The 14,367-nt window shown below is 40.0% G+C and overlaps 1 protein-coding gene across 2 annotated transcripts in view; it reads left to right on the top strand.

Moving 5' to 3' along the window:
- The window catches only part of GUCY1A2 (guanylate cyclase 1 soluble subunit alpha 2), a 157,510-nt gene that overhangs the window by 24,960 nt on the left and 118,183 nt on the right, over nt 1-14,367 (top strand). For both annotated transcript variants that reach the window (XM_054385249.1, XM_054385242.1), the window contains exon 4: nt 7,884-8,602. In XM_054385249.1, the coding sequence (XP_054241224.1) occupies nt 7,884-8,602 (719 nt within the window). The remainder of the gene's footprint in view (nt 1-7,883; nt 8,603-14,367) is intronic.

Below are 14,367 nucleotides of genomic sequence, written 5' to 3'. Positions count from 1 at the left end.
AACTGTAAATGCATACAGATCAAAGGACATGAATTATTATCACTTTCCTTTTCCTTTGAGCTAAGAACTGCACACAGCCATTAGGATGCAATTAATTTAGGATACAGAGTCTGATTTATAATTAAAGTTGTTGGTTTACAAATGGCATAAAAGGAAATGTTAGATGGCCCAGAGGACTGGTGACAACTAATGGATTCTAGTAATACTTGGAACTCCATCCAGGGGGGTCTAAGCTACACACACAAGACTCCTGTTACTTAGTAGATGTCACATACAGTACAGCGCCAACACAAAAGTAATATAAGCAAACATCACATAATTCATGTGGTGTCAAAGCTGAGATGAACACATCTAAATTAGAAAAGGACAAATGTTTATGCCAAATGGTCTTAGATGTCCCATCCTTCTCAAGTCACAACTATTGTTAGAAAGCAGATGAACTACCAGTAGATAGTGAGTATAATAACATCTTGTAGAACTCTATTTATAAAGTAGGAGGTATTCTGTCCATGATTCATTGACTAAATGTGGGTGTTTGCCATTGTTGTAGGTGCTGTGGGGTATCTTGTGTGGGGGAGAATCACCTCCCTTGACCTGCTGGCCACACTTCTCTTGTTGCAGCCCAGAATCTGGTTGGCTTTCTGGGCTGCAAGTGCACATTGACAGCTCATGTTGAGCTTCTTGTCCACCAACATCCCCAAGTCCCTCTCCTCAGGGCTGCTTTCCACCCAGTCACTGCCCAGCCTGGATTTGTGCTTAGGATTGCCTCGACCCAGATGCAGGACTCTGCACTTGAACCTCATGAAGTTGGCTTGTGCCCACCTCTCCAGCCTGTCCAGGTCCCTCTGGATGGCATCCCTTCCCTCCAGCATGTCTGCTGCACCACACAGCTTGGTGTCATCAGCAAACTTGCTGAGGGTGCACTCAATGCCACTGTCCCTGTCACCGACAAAGATATTGAACAAGACTGGTCCCAGGACTGATCCCTGAGGGACTCTGCTTGTCACTGGCCTCCACTGGGACATGGAGCCATTGACAGCCACTCTTTGGGTGCAGCCATCAAGCCAGTTCTTTATCCATCTTGTGGTCCACCCATCAAACCCATGTGTCACCAGTTTGGAGACCAGGATATGGTGCAGGACAGTGTCGAAGGCTTTGCTCAGGTCCAGGTAAATGACATCAGTTGCTCTCCCCTCATCTATTAATGTTGTGACCTGTTCATAGAAGGCCACCAGGTTTGTCAGGCAGGATTTGCCCTTGGTAAACCAATGCTGACTGTACCAAATCATCTCTTCACTATTCTGTCTCAGTAGTGCCTCCAGGAGAATCTGCTCCATGATCTTACCAGGCACAGAGGTGAGACTGACTGACCTGTAATTCCCTGGTTCTTCCTTCTTACCCTTTTTGAAAATGGGAGTAATGTTTCCCCTTGTCCAGTCAGTGGGCACTTCCCCAGACTGCCAGGACTTTTGGAATATAATAGAGAGGGGTTTAGCAACCTCATCTGCCTCATGCCTCATCTGCATTCTCACTGCTGTTTGGTATCTAGGGTTAACATGAAACAAACCAGATCTGCCTTATTTCTAGGAATCACCAATCTCAAGATTGCAGTTTTCATTTAAGAAACTGTGCAAATCTAAGAAGTGAGTTTTCCAGGATACAATGTGGACATAAAATGATGGTAGTCTTGCTTTAGATAGCTTGGCTTTGCCTGCAAATTCAGCTGCTACTGAAGGCACTGTATGTGGGAAAAAAACCCAAAAACATTGCCTGTTCTTATATGTCAGTTGAGCTTCCAGTGTCAGTAGTATTAAAGCACTATGTTTTACATGTATGCTGAGCACAGGTGATCAGGTCTTCACCAAGAAGCAGTAATTACAATGCTATTTCTCAGCATCGTTTGTCAGACAAGACCCTCATTTTAACAAGAAAAGAAAACATCTAATTAAAACCAGATAAAGCAAATATTATGGGTGAACAAGAGTGAGAAATTATTTTAAACCATGTTTTGTGAAATTTTGGAAGAGATGCAAGTGCTCTATGCTGCTGTAAGTGTAGTACAGATTTTACAGTTCTCTCAAAACTGTATGCAAATGCATAAAATGATTTTATTATAATCACTTAAAATGCTAAAAAGGGTAATATAAAAACACTATCTGAATTCCCAGGATAATATAAAATCACCATCATAATGAAGTAAGATCAAAGCCCTTTATACAATAGATACTGGTATTAGGTACAAGGCAAGGCAAATGCTTTATGATGTGTACGGACCAGCATTGGTCCGTACACATCAAAACCTTTTTTCCTGAGAGAATAAATGTTATTTTCTCACCATCTTAAATTATACTTTGGAATTCTGAACTGCCACCTGGCTTTCTTTCCAAAAGGCTGTTTAAGGAAAAGATGTTATTCATGCCAAAAATCTGATGATCCCAACACCATTTAAGAGACACTTTCTGTAATTGAAGGTGGGAAATTCTGATTCTGTCCACAGTATGAGTTCTGGAATTGCATATTGAATTGTCTCATTCCTGTAATGTTTGACATTTATATGGATTCTTAATGGGTATCCCAGAAAAAAAAAGATATTTTTCTGAGCCAAGCGAATCAGATGCTGGCCACTCTGCAACCATTGTCTTCATGATTTGCTACAAGGAAGAACTGGGTGACTTCTAAACTGCTTCTGTATGCCCTGCAAGTTAATGGATGACTTTGATGTTTTTAATCACATAATTCATATTATATTAATTTCTGAAGAGCCTATGATTTGTGATTTTCTCTATGGGAACAGATTCCTATCTAAATTCTCCACTTAGCAGTGTACAAAATACTTAGAAATACTGTATTAGTTCCTTGGTGTTTTGTGGTGAGTTTGCAGTTTACAAGAACTGCTGAAAAGAAAATTAATAAAGATCTTTTACTCGCATGTTATTATAGGACAAAGTCATCTATTTCTGCTTGAGTTCAGTGAAATACTTAATTTGTACTTTGAGGTTGGTAATTTTGGATCTGGATCAGGATCCAGATAGGATCTCTTCTGTAAATAGCTTTGATCAAAGACATACTTTCAAAGGGTAATAATAGACCTGATATAATACTTTTGCTATAGATCCTAAAAGTACGTTGCAGTGGTGGCCCATTGCAATATTTTTATTCCATGGTTGCTTTGCCTCAGTTTTCTTCAATGTGCGTATTTAATTTCTCTCCAGTATGGGCTAGAATAAAACTGCCATTATTAGAAAAAACAATCAAAAGAAACTACTAAGGAAAAAAACCTTTTGGAGTCAGGACTTGTGATTTATCCTTGTGGATTAAGTGGTAGGAGCATAGTAGATCACTTTCCAAAAGGAAAGCAAATTGAAGCTGATGACTTTTAAGGATTTCATTCAGTATTAGTAGAAGGTTGGTAAATAGCAGAAGCTCAAATTAACAAATTACTTTGCTTGGACAACAGCAGAGAGCATTGGGATGAATTCTGTTTTATTTTGTATCACTACCATTTAATGAAGTCTTTGATGAAGTTAAAAAAAACTTTTTTCCTACTTACCAATTGCAAGCTAATGCCCATTAGGAAGCTCTGTGTTTGTTGGTGTCACACAAGAGGCAATATGAGAGTGCAGTGGCCTCTGCATTTGTAAGTGCTGGGCACATATGCAGATCTCATATACTACATTTTTTCATTCTGCTGAATGAAACTTGATTAGAAGTTCATAGTGAAAGAATGGAAATGCCAGTTTTTCATAAAGGAATTTTGATGAACAGTTGGCCCACATATTCAGTGGCATCTCCAGTTTGAATTATTTCATTGCAAAATCAAAATGAAGATGCAGAGAAAGAATTTAATGTGAGACCAGTTTGAAAAGATGAGACTGTTTATGCAGATGTATAACCTGAAGATTATAAAGAAGATTGTTCTGAAGATTGTATTTGTTTTCTCAAACTAAAAGAAAAAGCAAAGGAAATGCTGAATACATCAGAATTGGAAATCATACTGAATGTAATTTTAAAAGCTGATATTTAGCCTGTAGAATTCTTCAAATGTAGTAAAGTATGCATTATAGAAACAATGAGTTCTGAGATTTAATTTTTTTTTTTATATGCAGGTTTTTTTATATGTAGTAAAACTATCTCCTGGTTTGGTACTTCCATTTATTTCAGCTAATAAGCCAAATGCTTACTGTAGCATTAGGCAGGAGCTTCCTCAAAACCACATTTTCCCATCATACTTTACAGTTTTTCTCCAAAGTCTGATACCAAATGCTCCTGGGACGATTTCAGAGCAGCTGATATGACGCAGTCTGACATATCCCTTCATTGTGATGATGATGGTCATTTCTATTGTCTGTTGAAAGCTAACCAGATATATGCATACAGAAAGGGGGAGGGAAAATCTTCACAGAAGACAGTAAAAAGATAGGTATCCTTTATATGGCAGTAAATTAAAACGTTATATGATGGCATATGTATCCAAATAATGTTAGGCAAGTCTGTGCTTCGAAAGCCAGGAGCTTTGTAGGAATACAGTAGAAAAACAGTTTGCATGTCTTTGTATTATAGGAATTAAAATAAAGATTTTAGATTTAAAAACCATCATGCTTCAAGCAAAAATTTGCCTCTTACTGGTAAGGCTTAGGAAGAAGCTTTCCTGATAGGTATTTTATATTTGTTTGTTTTAAAAGGTTGTTTGACTTAGTTTAATTTTCTCAATGTCTCCTTGTATCTATTATTAGAGAGAGTAAATTGCCAGCAAAGACAGACCAGCAATTTGATCAAGCTTAGCCATACACATTTTTGTCTTCTAATTCTCTACTGGGACTGTGTGTAACTCAATGCAAGGGGAAATACTTTTTAAAGTAGTGGCATGTCTTTGAGCCAGGTCATTGACCTGATACTATAATTCATATCACTTGGAGTCAGTAAATTGCATCCAGATTGAACAGCCAGTCCTGCAGGGCAGATGACAAGACCAAGCTAAGGCAATCAGCAAAACCTTAGGCTGGGTACCAAGATATGACTCCCATTTCATACTTACATATGACTTATATATGTATAAAGTACACAAGTGGTCAGTTCTCCTATGAGGACAGACTGAAAGAGTTGGGGCTGTCCAGTCTGGAGAAGAGAAGGCTCCAAGGTGACCTTCTTGTGGCCTTTCAATATCTGAAGGGGGCCTACAAGAAAGCTGGGGAGGGACTTTTTAGGCTATCAGGTAGTGATAGGACTAGGGGGAATGGAATCAAGCTGGAAGTGGGGAGATTCAGGCTGGAAGTGAGGAAGAGATTCTTCCCCATGAGAGTGGTGAGAGCCTGGAATGGGTTGTCCAGGGAGGTGGTTGAGGCCCCATCCCTGGAGGTGTTTGCAGCCAGGCTGGATGAGGCTCTGGCCAGCCTGATGTAGTGTGAGGTGTCCCTGCCCATGGCAGGGGGGTTGGAACTGGATGATCCTTCTGGTCCCTTCCAACCCTTCTCCATGCCCTATTTTCAATTAGTGGTGCCAGGGCAGCTGACTTTTACTGTAATTTTATTACATACTTTAAAGACAGCTCACCTACGCCAACGTTTTGGGCAGCTGTGTGGGGTGTTAAATAGATGTGTAACAGTGCTTGGTCCTGTGTATGAGTAGCACAGGGGGTTTTGATAGTATCCTTTCAGGGAATCTGCAGTGTTACAGCTTTGAGTGCCCGTGCCCGGACTGTGCACTTTTACATGATTCTAAGTCTACTCACAGTTCATTCTACAGGACAATGAGGTTTAAAAGTATGCATTTGTGTTTGTGTATGCATATGAATCTGGTAATTTCTTAGCTCGAGGTTTAAAATGAGGTTTAAAAGTATGCATTTGTGCTTGTGTATACACATGAATGTGGTAATTTCTTAGCTCCTTACTATTAATGTCCGGTTATGACAATGTTATTGGTGTGGATGAGAATTTAATTATTTTTGGGTTAATGGACAATATTACAATACTATGTTATACAGATGTAGTAGTAATGAGTCAGGAATTGGCACACTGTCTTCTGAGTCAGGATAGTAGGGGGCATTGTGTACCAGAGGTACTTTCTTTTGGCTTAGCCGTAGATCTGACCATCTGTGGTCATAAAAGATCCTGGGAATATTTTTATAATAACCTAGTTTAGTGACCAAATTTGATTATGAGTAATGGCATTTGAATGAACTTTCCCAAATTGTTACTATTACTTCTTTTATAAAATATGTTTGGTCATGTTGTCCTGTTTATATATGTAATTTTACGCATTTTCATCTGCTGTTAATCTTGATGAAGGTTCAAACAAATCTGTCATTGCAGATAGTTTGTAAAGCTGTGGAATGCTCAAGTCCCTTGTGAATAGAGATCGTTAGAACTATGCCTGTGTGCACAGGCAGTTCAGATGCTGTTTTGAGAGGATCAAAGGTCTGAAAACAACAGATGCAAGACTTCTTCTGGTCATTATTATTATTGTAACTCTTGGGCATGAAAGGCACCAGTCACACAGTTCTCCTAAATTTAAAAGCCTATACACGATCTAAACAAACAATGAGAAGTTCAGTGATCCACTGGGATCTTATCAATGTTGTAAAGCATGTTGAATACATATTAAAATGAAAGACTGTTGTGCCCTTCAGAAATGAATAACTGCCCTTTATTTCTGTTAGAATTCAAGATAAATTTAAAGGGATTTGACTAGTTGACTGAAATGTGATTTGATTTTCTTTCAATACACTGAAGGAGCTATTTTGTTAATTCCTGTGTTATCTTAATTTGAGAACTTGCTGGCTGTTTGTAATTCACCTACAGCTGATTCATATTTCCTTTTTGTTCCCTTACCTCTTAGAAAAATACAAACAATATCCAATTAATTTTGTAGATCTATATTATGGGGATCAGATACAGATGAAAATTAATAGAGTGAGTTTCCCCTAAAATAAGACAGAGAAAAATGTTTAAAAACCATCTCATAATTACTTTTTCTATGTTACCATTAAAATTGGTAAATAAAAAACTGGAGTAAGATTTGATAGACATTTGTATCCAGGGGCTTCTATCACTGACATTTTTTCATCCCTTCAGTGATACCAAGGTTAACCACCTCTGTAAATCAAAACCTTTTGAATTTCTGTAATGGAGATTTGAAGTGATGTGAGAAATCACAGAGCTGTCCCATATACTATCACTTTATGTTGCTCTAAAAGGCAGGAGATTTTTTGAAGATGGGTGAGTGTAGAAACCTAAAACTGAAAGCCTTTTCTCTCTTTTGCAGGCAATAAAAAATAAGAAATTATTCCTATGTATCTCCTGCCAGTGCCCAATAGCTATAATGAGAAAAATACTTTGTCCAAACCCTAAAGCTCATGACCTGTCTTGTCCAGCTACTAAAGTGTCATCTGACTGCTTACTGAAAGCCAAAAGCCTGATTTGATTTCCAGTAGCTTATTTTCAAGCAAGTAAAAACTGGATCCATCAAAGAGGCAGTGAACAGAGGAGCTATAAAAGCAGAAGCCTTGTTTATGGTTAGGTCACCAATGGAAGGAGTGCACCCATGGCTGGGTGTGTTCACACAGTGGGCTGCATGTGACAGGCAGAACTCAGGGAAATTATAAAGTCTTCTGGCTTCCAGCAGGGAAAAAGGAACAAGCAAGTGTAAATCCCACAAGTAGCTGTCTGGGACAGTGAGCTGCAAGCATGAGGACTTAAAATTACAGGCAAAAATGGCTCCTAGATTTATTCCTAACTACGAGAAAAAACAGAAGTCTTGTGGGTAAGTATCCAGTAAAAAAACCCACTCTCACTTAACTTGGAAAAATATCTGGCAAGTAGAGGACAAAGGGAAAATGTGATACAGTAGAAATACTATGTTGTTGATATCAGTATCTCCTCCTATAGGTTTGAAGCTTGAGGAAATGCAAGAAAAGTTTGGGGAGGAATTCTTCAGTATCTGCTTTGATGAGAATGAAAGAGTTCTTCGAGCTGTAGGTGGGACTCTTCAAGACTTCTTCAATGGCTTCGATGCTTTGCTGGAGCACATTAGAACTTCATTTGGAAGACAGGCCACCCTGGAATCCCCTTCTTTCCTATGCAAAGAGCTCCCTGAAGGCAATCTCATGCTTCATTACTTTAACCCACATCAGATTGTGGGATTTGCAATGGTGGGAATGATAAAGGCAGCAGCAAAGAAGATTTACCACTTGGAAGTGGAAGTAGAACAGGTCACTAATGATAAACTGTGTTCAGAGGGGAGGAACCCAGGTAACAGCAGTTGTCTGACTTTCCTTATCAAAGAGCATGAAAATGCAAATATCACAAAAGCACTTCCACCAGGAACTTCCCAGTCTCCATTAGACCTGAGGATTAGCATCAACACTTTTTGCAGAGCTTTCCCCTTTCATCTGATGTTTGATCCAAACATGCTAGTTCTCCAGCTTGGAGAAGGTCTTAGGAAGCAGCTCAGATGTGACACTCACAAAACTCTGAAATTCCAAGACTGCTTCGACATAGTTTCTCCTAAAATCAGTGCCACATTTGAACGAGTTCTCCTGAGATTATCTACTCCCTTTGTCATTCGGACCAAACTTGAGGATTCTGACTCTGAAAATAAGGATAAGGTAAGAATGTTAATTTGGAAGGTGATGTGTGTATATGTGTGCTGTGGGAGAGGATTAATTATTCAGAGAGAAGGAGCTAAACTCCTATGTACTCTGGAAAGCTCCTTTATGCCTTGCAAAGAGGGGCTAAATGGTATTCCCCAGCCAAGTGAATATTTTCCTAAATTATTTACAAGCTTTGCTTGTGATGTTGCAGCAAATTGTGACATTGCCATTCAGAATGTTCTGTGCTGTGGAGTTGAGTAGTGCATCTGAAATCAGAAGGGTGAGAAATTTTAGAAAATGCTCAGATCTAATCCTTAATTTCACTCCAGCAATATTACAATAACAATAATAGTTACTAAGCCATTTACTAGGGAACAGCTTTCAGTATGGTTTCTGAAAGACTCACTGCAAGGTTCACTCTGCCACTTTGTTATATCCTACCGTCAATACAGTGCTTTCCTCTGTGTCTCTTCTTATCTCTCACCCTGCACTCAAGGGAACCAGAGCTGAAAGTGGCACCACGTATCACTTATGCCAGTTTCAGTGCTTTCCAGTCATTTAAACTGGCACTTGTCACCTTACACTGCCTCTTTCCTCAATGTTTTAGAGGAGAGCTACCTTAACTAGTTAGCCCTATGCTGAGTTCAATATATTCCAGATGGGTTGGGTGAGAACACATCTTACAGACTGGATGTCTCCAAAGATTGGTTGAAGTTTGTCTCACTGCATATCCTTCAGTTATGGGAAAGCTTTTTGGTGTGAAGTTGGCTTCCAGCTTGTTATGCGTGTTTGTACTTAATGCTTATACTGAAATACTTTGTATAGGTAGCTTGAAAATACTGCTGCTTTAAGTGATGGAATTACTAATTCTCAGGATTCTTAAGAAATAGCATCCAAGAATAGCCAATCCCAGTGACACTGGATATGTAGACACCTAACTTCTACCTATAGGTGTCATATTTACAGGTTAGGTGGTCTGGACATAGCTTGAGAAACTCCATCTTTGTTTTTCTACCTGCACTGGGACAGAGTTTCAGAAAGGCTCCTGTAGTAACTGCATATTGAGTTCTGGGTTCTTTTTAAAATATAGACACTTCTGACAGCAGCAATGTTTCCAGCTCCTGTTCGGCACTGCTCTTTGGCACCAATAAACACATTTCTGCTGCATTTTCCCCTAGAAACAACATGTTCCCCCAGAAGAAGCAAACTAGTGCTTCTCAACGTAATTCAACCTATTTAAAACCTATTTTTCAGAATCTGTCCTCAAAGTCACTCTAGCTTTTAATTATGGAAATGTGTGAAAATCGTGGAGGTGTTGGCTCTGAGCTACCTTTCAAGCACGATCATTTCTCCTCTAAAAGAGGCTTTTTCCATGCTCCTTCTTTCCTGAGAGCCTGCCCATCCCTCTAGAAGAACTTCCTCTGCCCTGGAACAAAGTCACAGATCTTCAGCTATCTTCTACTATTCATGAATCCGCTGTAAATCACTCTGAAAAAGTTTCCTTCGGGCAGAGAAGCTTTTAAAATTTCCCCCTCACCCCCATCTAATTACAAGTTTCACAAACAAAACATTCTCTTACCTGGCCTTTAGTTTGGGTTAAATTGACAAGGTGGGAATTACAAAAATATAGTTATCTTTATTTTTGCTGAAACCCCCACCCCCAATTATGTACAAAACTGATTAAAACTTATTTACAGGTTCTATTCAATTGCGAATTCTACCAGGATGCTTGTGGGCAATTTAGTACAATTTGGAGGATTCAGAGAATGGAAAAGGCTAAGCCACAAATAGCTCTACCCCACTTATAAATCGGAGGCCAGCCAGGAACTGCTAGGGAAAGTATGAGAATGCCAATTTTTACTCATGAGACTGGAGCAGGAATTTGAAGACGGCCCCTACGTCTCTCTCCTCAAAGCAGGCTTCAGAAACTGAAGGTTTTGTAATCCAATTTGTGGGTAACGTGGCTCAAATCCAAAAAAGGGGACCCGCCAGAAATCAAAGTGTCCGTAGACACAGCTGCTACGAGGGAAAACTCGTGCAGTTAGCACTGTTTGAACAGTGCCAGGGAAAACTGCGGTTTCACGGCAGGCAGGATCGCTCCCGGGCAGGCAGGAGCCGGGAGAAGCTCGGTCAGGTGCCGATTTCCCCAGTTTCACCTCGGATCCAGAGCAGAGCGAGTGGAGTCCAAAACGAGCTCCCGAACGGCAGAGCCAAAATGAGCCGGCCCCCAGAAACGAGTGAGGGCAGTGAAAAATGAAAGCCCTCTGACTGCTCTGTGCTCACTCTATTTAAGATATTCCTAGACAATTGTCCAGGCCAATATGTTAAGTGCCCTGCTAATCATGTTTCCAAATCCCAAGGGACTTCCCCCCACCGGTAAATACCTGTGAGGAACCTCTGCCCAGCAGGGACAGTGGGCACCTATTACCTGTCCCCAGGGCAGGGGAAGGCGACTTCGTGCCTTTGTCTTCACTCATTCAAACCTCTGCTGATGGAGAGGTGGGGAAGGGGGTTTTTGGAACACCCCATAACACCTGGGCAGAGCTCACACCTTGTTTGATCATAGGAGAGGCAGCGGGGAGTGGAGCTTGCTGGAGGCAGGTTTGAGCAGCCGTGTTGGGAAATAACTCTTAATTTCAAAAACTTGTTCTGTACCATCAAGCCATGCAGCTCTGCATGCATCCTTGCATCATTGCTATGTTTTATGCCATGTGTCATTACAGGTGTTTAGTGAATTGAGTCAGCAGTGTGCTGTCCACTCAGGAGAGGAACCCTCTCTGTCTTAAAGTCTTCTGCAGTCAGACTGAACAAGTGTCAGCAGCAGCTCTCTGGTAGCAGTTGAGATTTTCTTGAGAAGCAGGTAAAAGAGAATGGCAATAAAGTTCATCTTTGTCTGCCAGCAGTTAAGATACAAACTGTGTCTTGAAGAGTAAGGTGCAAGGAAGAGGGAAAAGGTGATGGTGAAGTGCAGGGAACCTGTGTAAAATGTGCTGCAGGCATGTGAATTAGTTTAGGAATGTCAGTTTAGCTGAAGAGGTATTTTCTTCTGAGTCACCTGTTTTATAAGCACTTACCAAAAGTTTCTGTTTGTAAGTAGTTAAATGAAGCTTTGTGAGTAGTTAAATGCAGGTCAGCACATGATGTGTTTTGCTAGGTATTCCTGGCTTTCCAAAATGAAAAGTTGCACAGATTCAGAGGTTGTGGTTATCTTGCTTGCATAGATTTTGAGAGGGACGACATGGCAATACTATTGTCATACTCATGTCCTTAGTATCTCCTGGATTAAAAAAAATAGACTGAGCCTTGGGAAATGTGTGCTGTATTCTTTTCCCAGAGCTCATGTTGCTCATGACCTCATTTTGGAATTCTTTTCAGTTTGCCAACACTTGCTTGGGAAGTTGAATGTTGAACAGGTAGGATCCATGTCTGTAAGCTTAAAAATTAGCAGTAACCAACTTAGGTGTTTCACTGTTCCTCTGTCATACACCATTATTCAGTTCACACTGGAACTGCATCCCATTTACAGGTAACTCTTTTTAGAAAATATTTACACTGCAATAACCTCAGCACTTTTCAGATGTGGTTACTTCAAATGTCGGTTGAAGGAATGTGACCTAGACAACTCTGCTGCATTTTGAAGCTGCTCAGTTGTCTCAGTGGTTCCTCAAGAAATAAAAAATGTTTTTTAAAAATTTGCAATGAACAGAGGACCTTTCAGCTTTGCTTCAAAGCACTTTTATCTTCATTTCAATACATACAGATTCCTTTTTTTTTTCCCAAGCTTGCAATGAGAATAGCAGAATATTAAACAGTTTGCATTTAGTCCTCACACCAGCTCTCTTTTCAGGTGAAAGTAAGTCACAAATCATGATTTTTCCCTAAGTCAGCACTCAGAGGCAAATTAGAGAAAAACAACCTACCTGTCCTGACTTTCAGGGTGGATAGTGCTTGTCCTATTTATGCAAAGGCTGATTCATGTGCTTCAATCTACTGGGACTTAAAATTGCTGGAATAAATGACTTGGCTTTATAACACTATCCTAAATTTCTGATGTAGGGCCTCTGAGGTCCTAGGTGGTGATAGGTGGCATTTCCAGCAGAGATGTACATAGACCTTTTCAGAAGCTCAGCCTCATGCAATACTATGTCACCAAAGTCTTGTTAATTTGATGTGTCACCAGCTGTTCCTTGGAGCTCTGGGCATTTACAGGATCTCATTGTTGTACAGACCAAACACATGGACTCTATGGCTTCAGTCTCAATTTTCAACACCATCCATACTCCTGGGTCATGATTCTGGTGTTTCGGTATTTACTTGGTGGATACTTAGTCTGGTGGATACAGTGGACACATTGGACAATACAAGCTTTTATTCCACAAAATATGAAGCAATTGTGTAATTTTATGAGGTTAGCAGTGTCACTGACTTTACCTGAACTTACAGTAAGTTTGCAATTAAAAACACTTGTAAGTCTGTGGAGATAAGAACAAAATTGTAGGAACTAAACCAGAATAGGACAGGATGTGATAGTTTACATCCACCCTTTTTTTCCTCCCTCTTTCTCTCTTTCAGTTTTATTTTCTGCAGTGATGAATTAGGTTTTTTGTTGATTATTCTGCACATTTAAAATTGTCTGTATGAATGATTATGACTGTCTTTCAGTCAGGTTTCCTAGTATGCTGCTCTTTAATGTGTATAAACTGAATGTGCTTAGCCTCTGAGGTTTCCAGTTTTCCCATGCAGCTAAATGTGTTATTATTTGTTTTTTCCTATAGCATGACAGTACCCAGATGCTGAAGGGAATATTAGGGCCTGGTTCCTCTACTTCCTGTACAAACATTCTGCTGTTTTTCACGTTTTGCACTGATTTTATTTTTTATTTTTTTACCCTTGTGTTTAATCAAAGATCTTCACTTGCGTGTAATCATATTTTCCAGATTTTGGGTATTATCCCTAAATAACAAGATCACAAATATTACTGTTTTACCTCTCAAAGGAAACTCATTCTACACCTCTCTTTCTGGGACCAATTATTTATTTTGACAATCAAAAATGCATTTATCACGGAAATTAATCATTTGGGATTGGTTGGTTGTAGCTTCACACGTGGTTAATACAACTGTCTACAGGAGTTTAATGGAATTTATTAATAGAGTCACATACAAGGTATAATTTAATTTGTGAGGTCTGGGTCTGAGTTTGCCTTTTGGGGTACATTGAAGCTCCTGTCAAGCCTGTCCACCAGGATTTCTTTCCATGAAGTTATTGTCATGCAAGAGGGCTGATTTATGTACAGTGCAATGCAGGGGAGCAGAAGTTGTCTTCTTCTAGGCACTCCCCATGTCTTCAGTGGTGGGGCCTCTGGGCCCACTGCTCCCTCCCTGGCATCATCTTCAGGTGTTAGCCCAAAGCAGATGGGGTCTTTGCACAAAACTCTCTCCCTGACTCATTTGTGTAGAGTGTGTGGACATGACCCTTCCAATGTTTTACTTGTGAACACTGCACTACTTGGACATATGTGGTATTGACATAGTTGTCCCATCTGAGGTTCTGCAGGAGTTCCATGCTAATACTTCTTAGTCAGTTCCTCATCTCTGTGAGCCACTGTTGTTTTTAAGGCAGGTCACCTTTTACTATGTCTCTTTGTATGTGCTATTTGTGTTCACAGAGTTCCCCCATGGATATTACTGGATTTTGCTGCATTAATGATTTTGCCTTTCTCAAGCAGTCTGACAACTTCCCCCTCACTTTAATGGTGAAGACTGCACAAATTTTTGTTT

Source organism: Indicator indicator, chromosome 1 (genome assembly GCF_027791375.1).
Source record: "Indicator indicator isolate 239-I01 chromosome 1, UM_Iind_1.1, whole genome shotgun sequence".
NCBI lineage: Eukaryota > Metazoa > Chordata > Aves > Piciformes > Indicatoridae > Indicator > Indicator indicator.
Note: the sequence above shows the minus strand (reverse complement) of the source record. Positions and strands in the feature narration are given on the sequence as shown.